Source organism: Anomaloglossus baeobatrachus, chromosome 9, assembly GCF_048569485.1.
Source record: "Anomaloglossus baeobatrachus isolate aAnoBae1 chromosome 9, aAnoBae1.hap1, whole genome shotgun sequence".
NCBI lineage: Eukaryota > Metazoa > Chordata > Amphibia > Anura > Aromobatidae > Anomaloglossus > Anomaloglossus baeobatrachus.
In genome coordinates this window covers 154,656,047-154,678,009 of record NC_134361.1, presented here as the reverse complement: position 1 = coordinate 154,678,009, position 21,963 = coordinate 154,656,047, and the positions used below count along the sequence as shown (strand labels likewise).

General features: G+C 53.5%; 1 protein-coding gene across 1 annotated transcript in view; it reads right to left on the bottom strand.

Annotated features, from left to right (window-relative positions):
* The window catches only part of LOC142251327 (protein Shroom4-like), a 1,515,126-nt gene that overhangs the window by 945,350 nt on the left and 547,813 nt on the right, over positions 1-21,963 (bottom strand). Inside the window, exon 4 of the mRNA XM_075324019.1 lies at positions 10,387-10,454. Coding sequence (XP_075180134.1) covers positions 10,387-10,454 — 68 coding nt within the window. The remainder of the gene's footprint in view (positions 1-10,386; positions 10,455-21,963) is intronic.

Here is a 21,963-nt window from a genome sequence, read left to right as displayed (position 1 = left end):
AGAGGCTGATACTGGAGGCTGGGGAGGGAAAGAGAGGCTGATACTGGAGGCTGGGGAGGGGAAGAGAGGCTGAAACTGGAGGCTGGGGAGGGGCAGAGAGGCTGAAACTGGAGGCTGGGGAGGGGGAGAGAGGTTGGTCCTGGAGGCTGGAGGAGGGGGAGAGAGGCTGATACTGGAGACTGGTGGAGGGGGAGAGAGGCTGATACTGGAGGCTGGGGGAGAGAGGCTGATACTGGAGGTTGGGAGGAGAGAGGCAGATTCTGGAGGCTGGGAGGAGAGAGACAAATACTAGAGGCTGGGGGAGTAGAGAGAGGCTGATCCTGGGGGAGGGGGAGAAAAGCTGATACTAGAGGAGGGGGAAAGAGGGATACTGGAGGCTGGGGGAGAGAGGTTGATACTGGAGGTTTGGGGAGAGAGGTTGATACTGGAGGTTGGGGGAGAGAGGCTGATACTGGAGGTAGGGGGAGAGAGGCTGATACTGGAGGTTGGAGGAGAGAGGCTGATACTAGAAGTTAGGGGAGAGAGGCTGATACTGGAGGTTGGGGGAGAGAGGCTGATACTGGAGGCTGGGGGTAGAGAGGCTGATACTGGAGGCTGGGGGAGGGGGAGAGAGGGGCTAATGCTTGAGACTGGGGATGAGGGTAGAGGGATTGTGCAAGGGACAAAATCGATAGGGGGAAAGTGTAAGTACTCAGAATGAGAGGGGCAGCATTGGGAGCTCATTGTGGAGAGGGGAAGCATGTGTGGGCTCAGTATTGAGTGGAGCAATGTAGGGGAGTCAATATCAAGAGTGGGGTAGTGTGTGTGTGTGTGTGTGTGTGTGTGTCTCAGCATAAGGTCGGAGTCACATTAGCGTATGGCATGTGATATGCTAATGACCCCCAAGTGTCATGCGACTGTGACCCCATCTTGCCATCGGGTCAGAGCTGCGAAGCTGAGGGTGGTCCTTGCGGAGGAGAGGGAGAGGTTAATCCCCCCCATCTCCTCCATTGTCAGCCTGTGCGTATATCGCACTGCACTGGGATAACATCCGAGTGCAGTCCGATGTTTCTCTCGCACCCATTCACTTGAATGGGTGCGAGCGATACGGCTCTCGCAGAAAATCGCAGCATGTTGCGACTTTTCTCGCATCCAGAATCTGTATGCGAGAAAAGCCGACCAACTGCTTTCCCTCATTGACTAACATTGGTCAGAGTGCAATGCGAGATTTTCTGGCATTGCACTCGTCCGTTTTTCACGCTCGTGGGAGCGTGCCCTAAGCGCTAGTGTAGTGGTCTTAGTATGATGAGTGGGGCAGCATGGAGGTCTCATTATGGAAAAGAGGAAGGCAGCATTAGGAGCTCACGGAGAGGGGCAGCATGATGTGAGGACAGTGTGCATATTTCATAATTATGGAAGCTGTGGTGGTTATAGTTTATAAGGGAGGACAGATTGGTATTTAGTTTATTAGGGGGCAGTGTGACAGTAACAGTATATACGTGGGGACGGTGTGGTGGGAATATTTTATAGGAGAGGATAGTGTGGAGTAATATTTTTTTGCAGGGAACACAGTGAGGAGCAATTATGTGTTCAGGGGCACAGCATAGGGCTTATTTATGGCACAGCATTGGTGGTTATTTTTCTTCAGGAACATTAGGCTATGCGCACACACTGCAGATTTGGTGCAGAATTTTTCTGCACACTGTGGCAAAAAAACCTGTTCAAACCAGACGTGGTTTTATTGCTGTTTTGGTGTGGGTTTTTGGGCCATCAAGAAAGTCAATGAATTGAAGTAAATTGGTAAAAAAACGCTGCTAAACCAGACCAATAATTGTCATGTTGCAGATTTTTTCTGCATCAAAACCTGCACCAAAACCGCGTGGAAAAAAAATGCACCATATGCACAGCAAATCAAAAATCCCATAGGGTATGTGCCCAGGCCAGGACTCAGGACTGCATTCAGAACGCAGTGAGTCCTGACCTGCGGAGCTGCAAGTCTCCTCCGCAGGACAATGCAAGAGACCACAGGTAATTGTACCCACGATCAGGGTTCAGTGTGCTGCGCTCTCTCGCTTGTGTCCTCCCTACGCTGGACACATGTGAATCCGCAGCAAACAATTAACATGCTGTGGTCTGGAAACACGTGCCGCAGGTCAGTGTTTGCTGCAGAAAAAACAAGCACAGTGGGCACGGGATTTCTAGAAATCCCATCCACGGTGCTTGTACTGTACAACGCAGCATTTTAGACACAGCTGACGTATGCTGCATTTAAAACGCTGCGAACACTGATCATGGGCACACACCCATAGGCTTTGCTGACTTCAGGAGAGGTATGCAAAGTTTTATACAGATTAAAAAAAACTGCATCAAAAAACTCAGTATGTGCACAGAACCTTATAATGACATTGTTATTTTTCAGGGCACATGTATGTACGGCTATGTTCCCATGATCAGGATCAGTTGAGTTTTTGACACTGCAGAATTTCTGCACCCTCTCCCACCTTAGTTTACTTGCGTTTTTATCATTCCGTATGTGTGTGGATTTTTAACGCTGCATTTTTATTGCATCTTTGAAGCTGCTTTTTTTAGTCTGTTTGGGTTGCCATTCTTTAAATAAAGCTACTTCCTGGTATTGACATCAGTAGGCTGATATCAGTGTGTCTTTTACCTTCAGGTTTACCAGGAAAAGCTGTCATACTAGCAGTACAAACTACCAACATTGTGTTAGCATATAAATTAACCTAAGCATCTAAACAGGAAAAGTAGAAATTAGCAGCTAACAGTGAGCATTAATTATGAACACAAACAAAAAAATTAGTTTTCATTATTTTTCTTTAATAATTTTAAGAAATGTAACTGATATGAAGGGATTACCGTATTTTTCAGATTATAAGACGCACTTTTCCTTCCATGACATTTCCAGGAGGGATTTTCCGGTCGTTGATTCCTATATTATTCCCAAATTACCCTTACCCGGTATCAATAATACACGGACACTGCTTGTGACTTGGTAAAATATGGCCACAGCAGCCCTTTATTGCCTATTGTTTACACACTAACACAAGGGGGCGCCGTCCAACGGGCGTCCCCAACATTTAACAATAGGTAATACCATAATAATAATAATACAGTACGTAATACAATACGTAACCCTGGGTAGGCCCGGTCCAGAAACCACCTTCCACCACCAAAACATGATCCCTGGCCGCAACACACACCGGGCCGGAGATGAGGTATGAATCACCTACGGATCAATACCCCCCACCTTGCAGGACCCATGCCTGCAAGATCCTTGTAACCGGAGCCACTATATCCTACAAGTGACTCTCCAATCAAACAACATTATCCGTTAAACCGCCTCTGGACCAGACCTACCCCGCCATAAGTCCGGTCCAGAAGCCATACTCCACCACCAGAACACAATCCCTGGCCGCAACACACCGACCCAGAGATACGAGGCATTAATCACCTACGGATCAATACCCCAACCTTGCAGGACCCCATGCCTGCAAGATCCATGTAACCGGAACACACCAACCCAGAGATACGAGGCATTAATCACCTACGGATCAATACCCCAACCTTGCAGGACCCCATGCCTGCAAGATCCCTGTAACCGGAACACACCAACCCAGAGATACGAGGCATTAATCACCTACGGATCAATACCCCAACCTTGCAGGACCCCATGCCTGCAAGATCCCTGTAACCAAAGCCACTGTATTCCGCAAGTGACTCTTCAATCACACAAACCGTTAGAAAACACGATCCCTGGCCGCAACACACCGACCCAGAAATACGAGGCATTAATCACCTACGGATCAATACCCCAACTTTGCAGGACCCCATGCCTGCAAGATCCCTGTAACCAAAGCCACTATATCCTACAAGTGACCCTTCAATCACACAACCGTCAGAAACACGATCCCTGGCCGCAACACACCGACCCAGAGATGGGGGCATTAATCACCTACGGATTAAAACCCCCCCAAGAAGCATCAAGTATCAACCGTGTCTCAAAACCTTACATTCCTCTTTACCTCCAAGTCAATATTATCCCCGGCTGCAACCTCCAGCCCAGAGATATGAGGCATCAATCACCTACGGATCAATCCCCCATGTGCATGACAGTAACTGTGACCTCAAAAACCTTAAAGCCCGTTAGCGACTTTAATCCAACAACATCCCCGGGCTGCAACTAGCCCAGAGATAAGAGGTATTAATCACCTACGGATCAAAACCCCTATGCCTTGCAGAACCACATGCTTGCACTGCACTTGGATCCAGAACCATGACCCCAACCAGTGACTCCTCCTGCGATTACCATTTCACCAAAATGGATCACTGACCATAACAATGGTCTCATATTTAAATGAGGTAAAAGTCACCAAAGGAGTAATACCCTTACCCAAACCAAAAACTCCCGTACTTTCAATTACCTATCACCTGGGGCACTATAGCCACCTGTGACTCCCTGGCAACCATCAACTCCTTAATATATAATCCTTGGCAACAACCCTGACCCATATATAAGGCATATAAGGCATTGATCACCAACGGAGCAATACCTCCTCCCTGCAGACAACCTTGTACCTGCAGGTCACCAGTAACCGGAGCCACTGTACCTTCCCCAGTGGCTCTCCATCCAAACACCAGTAACAATTAGAGCTCCTCTGGACCAGACCTACCCCCGCTGCTGTGACAAAGGACATAATCCCCATTACTTATGCTGACCATACACATACATCATACACATCATATACATATACATATATTCCCACATTACCCCCATCTTGTTCACCCACTTACAAGAATCCCAAATGACAATATACATCACAATCCACAAAGAAATCTCTTTTCTTTCGTTTTTTTCTTTTTTTTATAAGCGACACTTTCTCCAATCCTTTCTTTTCTCATTTTTTTTTTTTTTGTTGTTGTAATGGCTCTTAAAATTGAATAATTATACATGCATATAAACACACCAATAATAACAATACACAATAGAAGGGAGGGTGGGTGGGAAGCTGTCATCCAGGAAGTGCAAAAGGAGGTAATTGACTCCCACCTCCTATTATATACACCATAAAGCTCCCTCCTTTCCTTCCACCACACTCCACCCCCTAACCAATCACCTTCTTTTCCTCATTCCTAAACGAACCAACACTGTTTAACCCCATCAACTCCCTACCCTCCGGGCTGTCATGTCGCCCCTACACCCTATGGGTTCCATGGCTTTCTTGACATTTCCAGGAGGGATTTTCCGGTCGTTGATTCCTATATTATTCCCAAATTACCCTTACCCGGTATCAATAATACACGGACATTGCTTGTGACTTGGTAAAATATAGCCACAGCAGCCCTTTATTGCCTATTGTTTACACACTAACACAAGGGGGCGCCGTCCAACGGGCGTCCCCAACATTTAACAATAGGTAATACCATAATAATAATAATACAGTACGTAATACAATACGTAACCCTGGGTAGGCCCGGTCCAGAAACCACCTTCCACCATCAAAACATGATCCCTGGCCGCAACACACACCGGGCCGGAGATGAGGTATGAATCACCTACGGATCAATACCCCCCACCTTGCAGGACCCATGCCTGCAAGATCCTTGTAACCGGAGCCACTATATCCTACAAGTGACTCTCCAATCAAACAACATTATCCGTTAAACCGCCTCTGGACCAGACCTACCCCCGCCACAGAACAGGCCACGTGACACCTTGCGTGGCCTGGACCCCCACACACCCAACGCTTGCTCCCCCAACTTGCAAGCCACACCAACCATTAAAACCTTTCCATCTATCACTTAAACTCTGAGCATCCAATATATGCACCAGCCAGCGTACCCAGTCCACCTTACTGCACCGCACTCCCCTGATCCTTGGTGGCAGGAGCCACCGGGTCCCTCTGACGGCCACTCAGGCCCACCATGCCACAAGCTCCCAAACTATACCGGAATCCACACCATGCCGCGCTGGCCTTATTATAACCAATTAAATGCAGTACCGACTGTACCATCGTCCTCCCCAGTACCGACCAAAGAACCACTGTACAGTCACCCTGTACAGTCAGTCCTCCTCCTGTCTCCAGCTGAATTAAACCACCACTGGGGTTGAAATACAACAACAGGATGACACTCACACTGCTTATGCTACTGGGTCACTTCGCACCCCAAACCTAGTTCTCCCAGGAAACCGCTAAAGTGAAAACCCGCTGTAAAACGACTGCAATCCATAGCCTTGAAATTTCCCCTACAGCTGACCTTGCAGCTTCCCCAGAGCCAAATATCACTACCGGTCTCCCCTGACCGATTTATTCCGCCATCACACCCTCTGACAACAACAGAGGCTCGAGCTGTCTTCCCCAGAAAATCCCAAAATCTTCCCACATACTCAACTACCACACTAATGGACCTTCTTCATCCGAAATCAGGCCCACTTAATTTCAACGAGGCCCACACGGCCTAACGGAACTATGCTCTACCCCAAAATTAATACGGCCTCAAAAAACAAAACAACCGCAATCATCGCCCTGTACCCCTTACTGAGGCAAAGATATTGAAGCATTACCTTCGATCCCAAGGTCCCCAACAACACCTCCAACCATAATACATAGTCCGCTTGCCTCCGCAAACCGGACCACGACAAGCTCCCTGTACTACAATGCCCACCGGAAAATTGCAGCCACACCACTGGCCCGATTGACTCCATATGCAACCATGGGCATCAGGAGACACAACTTTACCAAACACCATGTCCGGGCCTTTCGATCTCAAGGAAAATCCTTGTGACACGCAACCCCCTTTGAGCTCTCATATTACACCACAAGATAAATTAAAACCTTGGCCACACCATAGTATCCGCTCAAAGCCGACCACCGAGGGGCGTACCACTATTTTCCCGTAACGCACAACTGCACCTTCAAACCAAATACCTTCGTGCCGTGAGACCGGAGCACCACGACTCCCTAAGCAAACCCTTACCCAGATGCCCATACCTACCACCGGGCCAAGCATTCCTTTTTTTTTTTTTTTTTTTCTTTTTAAATTGTATATGAATATAAAATAGACTCCACCAGCCCACAGATGCCAGGAGTCCACCCATGCAAAACACCCAATAATACCAGATGGCCCCAAGCTATCCGACTTACACTCTATGCATCACAAGTACCCAATCCTCTAGTCCAAACCATAACTCGCATAGTCCCCACCCGTAATCACGGCTGTCCGAAAAACTCCATTATTCCATCCGCAGCCCACCATTGCTGATTAACCGAGTTCACCCACAGCAGCCCAAAGCTGCCCAGCACCTACATTAACACCAATTCAGTCACGCTGGACTCAACATTCCTCCCAGCACCAACTTCCAGAATGGGATAACATGCTGACTAGCCACAAATTAACCCCATGTTACCATTGATGCGGTTGCAAACCTATAAACCCATTACAGCAACCAACACTTCACCTTCTCCTACATTTCCGCTCTACTTTATTCACTTATGCACAGCAACCCTTCGCGCCATACCGGGGCCCCGCACCTACACATCACTCACAAAAACCCCCTGAAAACTCCTCGCACACACCGTACCGCGGGACCCCCCGCCCCTTTACCTGACCCACCATAATTCATCCAATAAGAACCACAATGCATCAGAAGATTAATAATGAAACACCCCAGCAAACCTTCAATAACTGCGCCGTCTCACCCGCTCACATGTGCCGCAATCATCAGCACCCTTAACCAAGTCTCACAAGACCTAAACTGCGGTAAACGCCGAACCTCGCCATCCCCAACCTGAAACTGTAACCACCAGACCTGACGCCACCTGCACCCTCACGGCCACGCTGCCATGAGACCACCCCGTCCGTAACTCTGTCCCTGGCCTCCAGAACATGAACCCACACCCCCCAGGGACCACGGCACTAACCGACCTATGAACTAACCACATGCTCCAAACCCCCCCAGCTGCTACCCATATCTCCAGACACTACTCCACTATAGCGACTGTCCCCCCACTACTACAAAAAGGTTGAAACTTAAATTGATTACCGCGCCAGGCTGCCTCCAGAGGACGCCCTCAGATCAGCCGTCACCGTCCTTTTCGCCAGTCGTCTGTCGCTGATCCCGGGACAGTCCCTCAAGCTGCAGGCACCTAATGCCCGCCGGGTTCACCCCCTGACGCCAGGAGCACCGTGTCCACATGCCCTGTTTGGTCCGATTGTCACCTCCACAATGCTGGGCGCTCCCCTCCTGGGGGAAGCCGCTACTGATTAGAGCTGCACCCTTGTCCCAATGCCTGCTCCAGGATAGACAGCAGGCCTCCTGTCTCCTCCTCGTCGCCACCTGCTGCGCCCAGTCCTCTGGTCCAGATGATCCAGCCACACAGGTGAGGTGACCCTGCAGGCGCCTCCTGTCTCCTCCTCGCCGCCGCCTACTGCGCCCAGTCCTCCGGTCCCGATAATCCAGCCACACAGGTGAGGTGACCCTGCAGGCGCCTCCTGTCTCCTCCTCGCCGCCGCCTGCTGCGCCCAGTCCTCCGGTCCCGATAATCCAGCCACACAGGTGAGGTGACCCTGTAGGCAGCCGTCCTCCGGCCCCCCGCGGAGGGAGGGGGGGGGGTGTTGTCCATCCACCGCCGCTGGGCGCGCTCCCGGCCGGGAGTGGCCGCATCGCTCAAAAATCCAGGCTGAGGCCTCACACCGGAAGTAGGCCCCCGGGCTGGACACGCCCCCTTTTCGGCCGTCGCGGCCCTGCAGGAGATTCCTCCCGACAGCCAGAGTGGGCGCAGCAAGCTACCGCCGCCCGCCCAGCTGTGGAGGGTCCCCACGGGAGTGGGGGCTCTCACGTTGTCCTCCTCACCCCCACCTTCCCCAAAAGACCCCGGCGAGTCCTGAAACTGCCAGCACTGCAGCAAAGAGGGGGGGGAGGGGAAGGTGCCGAGGAGACACCCAGGCAGCCTGGGTGTGGGACTGCACTGCCTGGGCGCCCTGCACCGCCATGCTGACCAGATCCGAGGATTCCTCAGGACATCATGATGGAGGTTCCCCAGCCCGTCCAAGCTGCAGATCTGCGATGTTCGGATCCATCAGGCTGGATGTCATGATGGAGGTTCCCCAGCCCGTCCAAGCTGTCATCCAGGAAGTGCAAAATGAGGTAATTGACTCCCACCTCCTATTATATACACCATAAAGCTCCCTCCTTTCCTTCCACCACACTCCACCCCCTAACCAATCACCTTCTTTTCCTCATTCCTAAACGAACCAACACTGTTTAACCCCATCAACTCCCTACCCTCCGGGCTGTTATGTCGCCCCTACACCCTATGGGTTCCATGGCTTTCTAAAATTTGGGAGGAAAATTAGGGGTGCGTCTTAAAATCCCAATATAGCCTGCCGGTGGGGCTGTCTGTGCGGGCGTCCGGATGCGAGCGGGCGTCCGGGTGCGTGCGGGCTTCCGGGTGCGTGCGGACGCCTGTGGCTGAGTGCGTGCATGTGGCCGGGTTCCTGTGGCTGCGTGCCGTCTGCCTCTCTGTCCCGGCGGCCAGCTGCTTCTCTGTGTGGCTGGGCGGGCAGGTGGGCGGCCTGCGCTGGCTGTGCCGCGGGTGTCCCAGTGTGTCTGCGGTCCAGTTTCAAGTGATGGTGCCGGGTGTCAGCGCGTGCGCAGATGGAGCTCTCATCCAAGAACTCGATCTGCGCACGCGCCGCTCCGGGAGTCAGCGCGTGTGCAGATGGAGCCATTGGATGAAAGTTCCATCTGTGCATGCGCCGCTCCGGGCGCCATCACTTGAATTGGGACCATGGACTGTGGACACAGTGGGACACACCGCCCCGGCCTGCTCCACCACTGTGCTGTTGCCGCTGCCACCGCTGCCACCACTAAGCTGTCGCCGCCGCTGCCACCACTGAGCCGTCACCGCTGCTGCCACCACTGAGCTGTCACCGCCGCTGCCACCACTGAGCCATCACCGCCGCTGTTACCACTGAGCCGTCACCGCCGCTGCTACCACTGAGCCATCAACACCGCTGCTACCACTGAGCCGTCACCGCCTTTGCCACCACTGAGCCGTCACCGCCGTTGCCACCACGGAGTTGTCACCGCCAGTCGCCACTGCAGCTGTCCTTACTGACCCGCCGCTGCCACCACTGACCACCGCTGCCAGCACAACCTCTGCCTCCTGTGACCCCGCTTCACCACCACTGCTGCCCCCCTCTGGTAAGACACCACCATTTGAGACTGACCCCATTTTTTTTTTTTTTTTTTACCTTTTTTATCTCTAAATTTGGGGTGCGTCTTATAATCCGGTGCGTCTTATAAAACAAAAAAATACGGTATATTTTAAAAAAAATACTGATAAATCAAGGAATCTATCTCAGATTTTAAACATACAAACATCTCACCTCACAGATTGGCTGCTCTTCTTGTTGATTTTAAGATGACGCTGGTTACACTCCTTTAATGATGTATCCTGTTTTCAACATTCCATGGTACAATGGAGAAAAATAAAAAAAAAGGAAATTCAGCCAAAACAAAGACATGAAGTTAAGTCATTTAATAATCGTTTCCTGACTTAAACCAAAAGAGTTTATCCCACCTAAATATATAACAGAAAATGAATTAAAAATAAATAAATTAATGCTTGCTACATCATTTCAATATTTTGGAGACAATCATCAATACAGGCATTTTGCATGTCAGTGTCATGGACTATAGAACATCGTTGTCATAATTTATACCAATTTGGTGGCATACATTTTGTCTACATTAATCCACTATACAGTAGAACCTTGGTTTACGAGAACATTCCGTTCTGGGAATGTGCTTGTAAACACAGTTACTCGTCTAGCAAAGAAAAATTTCTCATAGGAAATAATGCAAGTGTACCGCCCCACGGCCTCGGCTGTGGCCGCCGAGCCGCTCGGATCCGTGCTCGTGTGCTGCGGGTGGTGGCTCGAGCCTCTCACGGACCCGGGGGTCATGTCGCTCTGAAAGGGGGTAGTGGCGTCACGAACTTTACCTACCTTTATGGGTTGTGGTGATTGTATCGTGGACACCACTGCTGCCGTTGACTGGGCCTCCCGGGGACGGTGTTATGCAGCTCGGTGTTAACCCCTCCGTGGGCAGGGGCCGATGGTCCCAGGGGCCCGCGGGAAGGTGAGGTCCGGGGTGCAGGGCGCAATGTTGCGGTGCAACGTGGTGTGGTGCCTGATGGCACTGGTGTACTCACTCCGACACAAGATAATGGAGTCTCTGGTAAACCAAACGGCAGAATGGATGGGGCCCGCAGTCGACTGCAGTGTTCTCCCTGGACAGGTTGGTGATGGCTGTCGTTCCCTGCACCTGTGTTATGTAGATGTTGACTCCTGTGCCTGGACACTGGTAGTCCGCTCCCCGGCGTGTAAGTGTTGTGGCAGCCCGTTTGCCCGCAGACGCTGGCCCTTTGGATCTCTTGCCTTTAGCGGTGGCACTTATTCTGGATGGTTGGGCTGTTGCCTTCAATCGGGACTTGGGTGGGAATGAACCCCTGAGGTCCAGACCGCAATCAGTAAATTCGACTATCAGGGCGGCTTCTAGCCTAGTCGGGGTCTGAGTACCCTACCTGGTGCTTGGCTTCCAATCGGCTCCCCGGTTTGGTACCGGCGGGCCACCGCCCGACCCCGGTCTTATGGTTCCACCGACCGTACACCAACTCCTGCAGACGACCACCACCGTCTGCCGACCTTGCTGGAGGTGACTGGGCTCCGACCCAGACACCTAAACAGTCCGTGGCAGGCCTGGTCCCAGGTCTGCCCTTGACCTTCCCTCCTCACTCCTGAGCTCTACTCTCTACTCCAGTGCTCAACTGAACTGTTCTGTCTGAACTCTCGTGTTTTCCCGCCTCCAGGCCTGTGAACTCCTCTGTGGGCAGAGTCAACCGCTCTGGTGGCTTCTCCCCACCTGGTGTGGACATCAAGCCCTGGAGGGTGGCAACAAGGATTTTTGTGTGACTGTTTGCACCTATTCGGGGAAGGGGTGTGTGTGACTACCTGGGTAGTCCAGGGCGTCACACAAGCTCAGACAATTCGTTCCATAACTTGTTCAATGTCCCATCCTGGTCCCCTATTCTATTGACATTCAACACACACACACAAACACACACAAACACATATATTATGTTCACTTTACCTTCCGTTCCCTCACCGGCCTCCTGGTTCTTGTAGTCTGCCGGTACAGGATGTGTATCAGGTAACCATCGCGACCAATGCCGGAGCTTCCGCTCCCAGCGCGCTGACATCAAAGGCTTGTGTAGTGCCCCTGAGACCCTCAGGTCACTACAGGGATCTGCATACTCTTGGGAATGCAGGATCTACCCCCTGGAACCTGGAGTACCAGTGACGATTCCACCAACACACATCTAAAATCCTAGTTCTCCTCTCCACACTGGGCATAGAGGGTTAAACATGTAAGTGGATGGTCGCCATGGGAACAAGTCCCTGGGTATAGCCAGCCTGGTGGGAGGGGTCAGCAGTCAGTCAGAGGAAGTCGTGAGCACAGGGAGGAGGTGTGCAGATGAGCCTGAGCTGGGTCCGTGTAACGGTGACCCCGAGGCAAATGAGCGAGATCGCCAGGACGGGTACTGAGTTATCGCTGGGACCAGAGCACGAAAGGGGCACAGGGCCCTAGGTCAAATGTCAAGTTTCAAACCTTTTGATAAATACCTGCACGGTGAGGACACCTTCACGGACTTCATCGAACCAAATAATCTGGGGGCATCAGCAGTAAACTAGGATCGGGATTCGGCCACTTACCTCCCCGCAGGGTCTGCACTGCCCGCCGTACGGAGAAGGAGACTGTATCCCAAAAGGAACAATCGGGGTTCCCAAACGCTCCACGCTAAGGGGACTCAATCTACAGAGAGTGCCGGGGACAGAGTAACCTGGTCACTACATTGGCACTGGACCTTTTGGGACCTGAACCAGAAATCCTTAGGTCCACAGTGAATAGAGACTGTTAAAGACAACCTGGTGTGGTCTCCATTATTGCCCCGCTACATCTCTCAGGCACAGCCCTACCTGCGGAGGGCCTATCACCTCATCTGCCACTACCATCATCCCTGGGAAAACCCACATTGAGCAGTGGCGGTTCCCGATCCTTAACCGCAAGCCGCAGGTGGCATCACATGACAAAAACTCTTATCTCCCCTGTAAATACTCCCCATCAACAAAAGGGGCCCAGAGCACGGGATCGGACAATGGCCACCAGAGGGACATCCCCATCTGTTACCACCTGGAACCGAGCACCTGCTTCTCTGGGCGCTACAACCCCTTTTTCTGGTGTCACGAACAGGATACAGACAAGGCCCGTTAACACGGGTGACGTGTGTCTTAAGAACTGTATTATATGGACTGTTGTGTAAAAACTGTCGCCATCTTGAATGCTGAAAAAGCTGCTGTACCATCACTGTGCATGAAAAGAGCGCGAAACTGCAAAAGCGCACAAACGTAAGCCCCACCCATGAACCCTAAGAAGTCGGCAATAACCGTACCCGGAAGCTCCCAGTGTGCCTCAGTCCCCACGAGAGTGCTGAGAGATGACCGAGGGGGAGCAGAGGATGGAGACACCGGGCGACGAGAGCGCCGCGGGGCCCTCCCAGGCCGTGCAAGGCGATGACAACGAGGTGGAACCTGATCCGGTAGAAGAAGCAGCAGTGTCGCGGTCGGGGGGTGCGCTGCTCGACCGCGCTTGCGGCTCGGGTTCGGCTGCTGCTGCTCGGTGGCTCGAGCGGTGGGCCGGATCCGGGGACTCGATCGGCGCTCCTCGCCCGTGAGTGAAAGGGGAATAGTTTTTGGGGTTTGGGAAGTCAGTCCGTGACGCCACCCACGGTTGTGGTGAGGTTGGGACACCACCGCTGCTCTGGACGGGGATCCCGGGAGCGATGACAGGGAGCAGCTTGGATGTTGTTTTTCCCCTCCGTGGGTAAGGGAGTTGGTTGTCCCGGGGCCCGGTGAGGGAGGAATGGCAGGCGGGTTACGGGGCCTGGTGAGGTGCAGGGTCACGGGGGCAGCACGGTGCCGCACAGCACGGTAGTACTCACTCAGCCAATGATGAATGCAAAGTCTCCGGTAAAACAAACGGCTGGATGGACGGGTCCCACAGACGGCTACGGTGGTTCTTCTCCCGGTAGGTTGGCGGTGACTGCCTTTCCCTGCACCTGTGTTATGTTCTCGGTTCTGGTGGCTTCCCACCGGTAACCCACTCCCCAGCTTGGATGGAGGCTGAGGGAGCCCCTTTTGCCCGCAGGCTCTGGCCCTGGGAACTGTAGCCTTGGCGGTGACTGTATTTCACTTCACGGTTTGAGCGGTTGCCTTCAATCGGGTCTTGACTGCTGGGAAACCCCGGAGGTTCCCTTCGCTAATGGATTTGACCAGTTTTACGGTGACTCCAAGCCTGGTCGGGGTCCGTAGGCCCTACCGAATGGTGCTGGCTTCTCTTCGCTCCCCGATCCGGTACCAGCGGGCCACCGCCCGTCCCCGGTCCTTACGGTTCACGTCAATCAGCCCCTCCTGCAGACGGTCACCACCGTCTGCCAACCTTGCTGTATGTGCCCGGGCCACGCACCCGGACACGGTCAGTCTGCTCCGCTACCACTTCACTCCTCAACTCCTCAAACTGAACTCTCTTCGCCCCTTCCTTTTCCCGCCTCCAGGACTGTGAACTCCTTGGTGGGTGGGGCCAACCGCCTGGCTCCAACCCCTGGTGTGGACATCAGCCCCTGGAGGGAGGCAACAAGGATTTTTGTCTGACCTTGATGTGCCTAGCCGGGGTGTGGGGTGTGTTGTTGCAGTACCTGTGACGTCCTGGCTTGTCCAGGGCACCACAGCAGCACCCGTAGCCATGGCTGCCCTAATATGTTGGCAAACCCGAAGTCTTACTAGGATTTAAAAAGAAAATTTGCACTGTATTTTACATGTACGCGATGACCGGCAGACAGAGGGTGTCAGTGGTGCTGGGAAAGTTAACGGGTGCAGCTGAGTTGGAGGTGTAGACCTGGTCAGATGATGACAGGAAGTCAGTATACACTATATTTGAAAAACTCAGAGCTGCCTTTGAAACCTGCAATGAGGCAGAGCTCAGAATGGAATTTTATAACTGCAAGCAGTGGTCCCAGGATAGTATCAAAGACTATTCCTTGAGGTTGCAGGCAGCACTGCAAACCCTGAAGCTAATGGATCCTATTGCTGACCAGGAAGGAAACAAGATGATGATTGAGCAATTCCTGCAGGGTTTACAATCAATGGAGGACAGCAAGCAGCTGCGGCTGTGGGCCCTGGAGCACCCAAATGTGAACTTTGTTGTTCTCAAAGACCGGGCCATCAAAGCCCTGCAACCCCCTGAGGTCATTGACTCTAACCCACCGTCCTGGCAAGCCAGTGCCTCCCCACTGCAGGTGGAACCACCTTCCTTTTTTGGTGGCAAAGACTTTACCTCAGGTAGTGCCATCATGTGCTCCTAGTGATCTGCGTTCTCAAGTACAGCAGCTGAGCAAAGATGTGGCCAGAATCTTAGAGGTGATGCAACTTCAGCCAGAGATAAAGCCAACAGAGATGATCCAGCTAGCCGATTGGCCTGAGGATGTCCCTTAGATGCAAGGAAGGAGTACCCCACCGCTTCGAGGAAGGAGCAGCGACTGCTACAGTGCATCAGGACAGCCCATCTGCCGCAGGTGCCAGAAAGTCGTCCATGTTGCCAGAAGGTGTCCTTTAAACTGGCAACACCTGGGGCCAAGGGCCAGTTCCCAGGAATAGGACAACAAGGCCCCGCTGACTGGCGAGACCGGTATGTGGGAGGGCGTCCCATAATCTCTATCACCTTGGAAGGGATAGCTTCCTCTGCCCTGTTGGACACTGGCTCGCAGGTAACAACCATTCCATACACACTGTATAAAAGGCTTTGGTCAGATGCTGAACTCACCCGGCCCCATCTGGACCTAATCATCTATGCTGTCAATGGTTCACCAGTGACTCAGATTGGGTTTAAAGAGGTGACCATAAAGGTGGGACGGGTAGAGCTAGCAAAACAAGAACTGATTGTTGTAGAAAATGATGCTAGTGATAAAAATCCTAAAATGATTCTGGGGACAAATGTTATTGAAAACAGATTGCTGAAACTGCAGGTGCTGGGCAGCAGAGAGCCTTGCAAAGAGACACTCGATACCTCCTGCAGAGACAACAGGTAAACTTGTCTGGTGGTGAAATTGGCAGTGTTAGGGTCATAGATGCTGGTCCTCTTGTAATACCCCCGAGAAGTGAAATGATGATATGGTGCCGAGCGGCCATAGGCCTTAGTGGACAGGACTACCAGGCCGGTAGTAGAGCCACTACATGCTGAGCATTGGCCCACTGTTTTGACAGGTAGGGGGGTAGTGGATGTCCATAGGGAGAGGGTGCCCGTCCGAGTGTTGAATTATGGGGATGAAGAGACCAAATTGCCCAGGTATGCCACCATTGCCAAATTATTGACTGTCACTCAGGAGTCCATCCAGGCAGCAGAATCCACAACCTCACGGGAGCAAACAGAACATGACAAGCCCCAGGGTCAGCTAGAGCATACCTCCCAACCGTCCCGGATACAGCGGGACTATCACGCTTTACATTGTTTGTCCCGTTGCCACGAGCGGGACGGCCGTCTCCCGGGCTCCGCCCACCCACTCTCTCCCCGCCTCCCTGCTTTTCCCTCCTACCATCCTAATACGTGAACAGAGAGGAGCGCGCTGCCCGAAACTAAACTCTGTCTCTGTGCTGCTGCTAAGGTATGTAGAATCTCCCCAGCGCTGATTCCCCTCCCCTCCCGGCCGGAGCCTCTCTGTGCGGTCGGCCGGCCGCCTGTCTGTGCGGTCGGCCGGCCGCCTGTCTGTGCGGTCGGACGGCCGCCTGTCTGTGCGGTCGGCCGGCCGCCTGTCTCTGCGGGTGGACGGCCGCCTCTCTGTGCGGGCGGCCCGCCTTCTCACCGTGCGGACGGCCGGCCGCCTCTCTGTGCGTGCGGCCCCAGCCGCCTGTCTGTGTGAGCGCCCCCCGCCGCCTGTCTGTGCGGGCGCCCCCAGCCGCCTGTCTGTGCGGGCGCCCCCCGCCGCCTGTCTGTGCGGGCGCCCCCCGCCGCCTGTCTGTGCGGGCGCCCCCCGCCGCCTGTCTGTGCGGGCGCCCCCCGCCGCCTGTCTGTGCGGGCGCCCCCCGCCGCCTGTCTGTGCGGGCGCCCCCCTGCCGCCTGTCTGTGCGGGTGCCCCCCTGCCGCCTGTCTGTGCGGGCGCCCCCCTGCCGCCTGTCTGTGCGGGCGCCCCCCTGCCGCCTGTCTGTGCGGGCGCCCCCCTGCCGCCTGTCTGTGTGGTCGGCCGGCCGCCTGTCTCTGCGGGCGGACGGCCGCCTCTCTGTGCGGGCAGCCCGCCTTCTCACTGTGCGGACGGCCGGCCGCCTCTCTGTGCGTGCGGCCGGCCGCCTCTCTGTGCGTGCGGCCGGCCGCCTCTCTGTTCGGGCGGCCCGTGCCTGTCTGTACGGGCACCCCCAGCCGCCTGTCTGTGCGGGCACCCCCCCGCCGCCTGTCTGTGCGGGCGCCCCCCTGCCGCCAGTCTGTGCGGGCGCCCCCCTGCCGCCAGTCTGTGCGGGCGCCCCCCTGCCGCCAGTCTGTGCGGGCGACCCCCTGCTGCCTGTCTGTGCGGGCGCCCCCCTGCCGCCTGTCTGTGCGGGCGCCCGCCTGCGTGTCGATGCTGGAGGCCCGCCGGCCGCCTGCGTGTCGATGCTGGAGGCCCGCCGGCCGCCTGTGTGTCCATGCTGGAGGCCCGCCGGCCGCCTGCGTGTCCATGCTGGAGGCCCGCCGGCCGCCTGCGTGTCCATGCTGGAGGCCCGCCGGCCGCCTGCGTGTCCATGCTGGAGGCCCGCCGGCCGCCTGCGTGTCCATGCTGGAGGCCCGCCGGCCGCCTGCGTGTCCATGCTGGAGGCCCGCCGGCTGCCTGCGTGTCCATGCTGAATGGGTGTGGATGGGGAGTGGATATGGGCGTGACTGTGAAATGGGTGTGGTTAGGGGGCGCGGCCTAAAAATTGCTACACGCGCCGCAAACTTTGTCCCTCTTTTCCATCTTTAAAAGTTGGGAGGTATGAGCTAGAGGGTTGGTGCCAAAAACTACATGTAGGTACTGACTCCACACCCTCACATCATAAACAGGGAGTCTACCAGGTAGTGCAAGAGTATGAGCAGGTCTTCAGCAAACATCCACTAGACTTTGGGAGGATAAAAGGGGTACAACATCACATACCCACAGGCAACCATTCACCCATCAATGAGAGATACAGGCCTATACCACCCACACACTATCAATGTGCCAAGGAAATGTTGAGGAATCCGAGATAGTTGCAGCTCCACTGGTTCTGGTTAAGAAGAAAGATGGCATCATGAGGATGTGTGTGGACTATAGGTAGATCAACAAGATCACTCATAAGGATGCCTATCCATTACCCCGTATTGAAGAGTCGCTTTGCTGCATTGAAGGTTGCTAACTATTTCTCTACCCTGGACCTAACCAGTGGCTACTGGCAAGTCTCAGTTGCTGAAGAAGATGGGGAGAAGACCACCTTCGCCACTCCTCAGGTCCCTGTGTGAATTCAACAGCATGCCGTTTGAATTGTGCAACACCCCAGAAACGTTCCAGAGGCTGATGGAATGCTGCCTGGGATATCGCAACTTCAAGACCTTCCTGCTATACCTTGATGATGTGATCATATTGTTGCTTGCGGGGGCCGCTGCCACTTCTGGGGCCAATCGGATCCGGGTTGCTGCTGCGGCTCGAGTGGTGACCGGACACGGGCTCGCACAGCCATCCGTCCTCACAACCGTCGTAAAGGGGGATATTTACAGGGGAATTTTTGTGTCGGTGACGCCACCTGTGGGTTGCGGTGAGGGATGGTGACACCGCCGCTGTCTGGTGATGGGGCGCCCGGGGCTGATGGAGCGGGGCAGCAAGATGGGATCCCCTCCACGAGTAGGGGAGGCGTAGTCCCGGGGCCCGCGGTCTGAACATGGGAGTGATGACTGCTGGAGGAGGTCCGCTGGGTTGGACCGGGGGTCAATGGTGTACTAACAGTTCAGTAATTTCACACAAGTCCAGTGGTAAACCAAGTTGCCAGTGACCGGCTGCAGGCAGTATTAGGGCCCTACACTCGGGTTAGTGAACAGGTGTCCCTTCCTCCTGCACGTTGTGTTTGTCTCTCCTGTTGGACAACTTTGCATGGAACGGAGAAGTCCACTCCCGCTTCTGTGTGTATTTTGGAGCTATGGCCCGCAAAATCTGACCCTTGGGATTTCTGTGGGTTGTGACGGACACCCTATCCCCCGTGTTGGGCTTCCGTTTCGCTCTCTGAGCTTTGGGAGATCAAGGCCTGAAACCTCGTCCTCTGCTGGTTTATTAACAAGGGGGCATGCAACCTTCCTCGTCCTAGGGTCCAGGCACCCTGTCTGTGTACGGCCTCTGGACCGGATTCCCGCTGTTGGCACCAGCAGGCTACGACCCTGCCCTGGTCCACTTAAGGTCTCCCGCGACCGGATCTCTGTCACCTGTGGCCCTGTTCACCGTCTGCCACTTAGCAGGGTAGTCCAAGGGCCCCTACCCCTGACTACACTGCAGTCTGCACTTGACTTCCACTCACTACTACTCCACACTTCAACTCCAACTGAAAACTGACATGTTCCCGCCCCTGACACCTCAGGACCCCTAGGTGGGCGTTCTCATCCGCCTGATACCGCCCACTGGTGTGTCCTTATCATGAGGGGGTGGCTAGGCTTTAATGGCTGTGTGTTGTACGTGTGTGGGGGGTTTGGTGGTAACAAGGAGGGTGGACAACTTTTGTGACTACCTAGTTTTGCCAGGGAGTCACAGTATATTCAAAAACTTACAAAGAACATCTAGAACACCTGGCAGAGGTATTTGAAGCCTTGGCGAAGTATGGGATGAAGCTGAAACTGTCCAAATGTTATCTACTGAAGCTTAAGGTCCAGTATTTGAGACATGTAGTCAGCGCTGTGTGAGTTGCCCCCGACCCTGAAAAGATAAGTTACCATAACTGGCCTAGACCAACTACCGTCAAGGAGGTGCTCCAGTTCCTGGTCCTGGTGTGATACTACCGGAGGTTCGTGAAGGGGTATACAAAGATGGCTGCACCGTTGCAAGAGCTCCTGGTAGGCCAAATCCAGAAAGGCAAGACTCCTGGCCCACCATTCACATGGGGTGAAGAAGAAGAGAACTCCTTCATATAGATGAAGTTGGCCCTGACAGGAGTTGAGATTCTGGCGTATCCTGATTACCATCTTCCCTTTGTGCTGCATAAAGATGCCAGTAATGTGGGATTGGGAGCTGTGCTATCCCAAGTACAGAGTGGCAAAGAAAGAGTGATTGCCTATGCAAGCAGGAAGCTTCGTCCTACTGAGAGGAATCCCGAAAATTACAGCTCCTTCAAGCTGGAGTTCCTGGCACTGGTCTGGGCAGTGACTGGTTCAAGCACTATCTGGCAGCTGCAAAGTTCACGGTGTACACTGACAACAACCCCCTGACCCATCTGGACACCAGAAAGCTGGGTGCGCTGGAGCAATGCTGGGTGGCAAGACTGGCAAACTACAACTTCACCATCAAGTACAGAGCTGGTCACAAGTATGCCAAAGCAGATGCGTTATCCAGGATGCCTCACCTGTCTGATGAAGGGACAGATGAAGATGAACTAGAAGAAATTGAGTTGCCAGCCTTTCACCACCCTAGTGACTTAGGAGACAATCAACCCTACAGCATGCGGCAAGAAACCACATTAGATTCCCTGCCTCACCACGGGTGGAGAGAAGTACAAGACAACGATCCTGCAATCAAGTTGATCAAAGAACTGATAGTCCAAGCAGGCTCACATCTGGATCCTGGAGCTCCATGAGAGACCCAGAAGTTGTGAAAAGACAGAGGTCGATTGTATCTTCACCGGGGAAAGCTGTGCCAAAACCTCACCAACCCTAAGACACATGAGAGGGTCTGTAAGATAGTGATACGAAAAAGCCATATCCCAGTGGTTCTAGAAGCGTACCATGATCGGGCGGGACACTTTGGCTGGAAGAAGCTGGAAGCCTTACTGCATGATCAGTTCTATTGGATTGACATGAGAGCCACCATAGAAGAATGGTGCAGAAGGTGTGGTCCCTGTACCTTGAGAAGACAGGATGGTAACCATCAAAAGGCACCACTTCAGTCCATAGTCACCAAGCAGCCCTTGGAAATTGTCACCCTGGATCACGTCAAGCTGGTACCTAGTAGAACAGGTTACACCTATGCTCTGACAATGGTAGATCACTACTCCAGTTTCCTAGTGGTGGTACCTGTCAAGGACTTAACAGCAAGCACCGCAGCCAAAGCTTTTCAAGTCCATTTCTGCAGACCTCATAGGTACCCAGAACAAGTGCTGACAGACAGGGGCCCTGCTGACATCTTCAGGGAATTCTGTAATCTGTATGGGTGCAAGAAGATACGTACTACACCCTACCTTGCACAAACAAATGGGATGTGTGAGAATATGAACCACCTTGTCATCAATCTGCTGAAAACCCTGCCACTAGAAGAGAGAAACTTGTGGCCTGAGAAGTTTCCTGATCTGGTGGATATGTATATGTATAACAACATCCCGTTAAGCTCCACAAAGTGCACCCCCGCATACCTCATGAGAGCGAGACCTGGGAGACTACCAGTAGATCTGGAAATGGAGGTCAAAGCACCCGAAAACATCTCACCAAGCGAAGACTGGGACTCTCACCATCAAGCCTAATATAGAAAAGTTCAAGACTATGTTGAGCAGAACTTGAACCGTAGTTGAGAAAAACAAGAAAAGGACTTCAACAAGAAAGCACAAGCTAACTCTCTCACACCTTGAGAAATGGTTCTCAAAAGAAAGAGAAAACTTCACAAACTTCATGATCAGTGGGAGAGG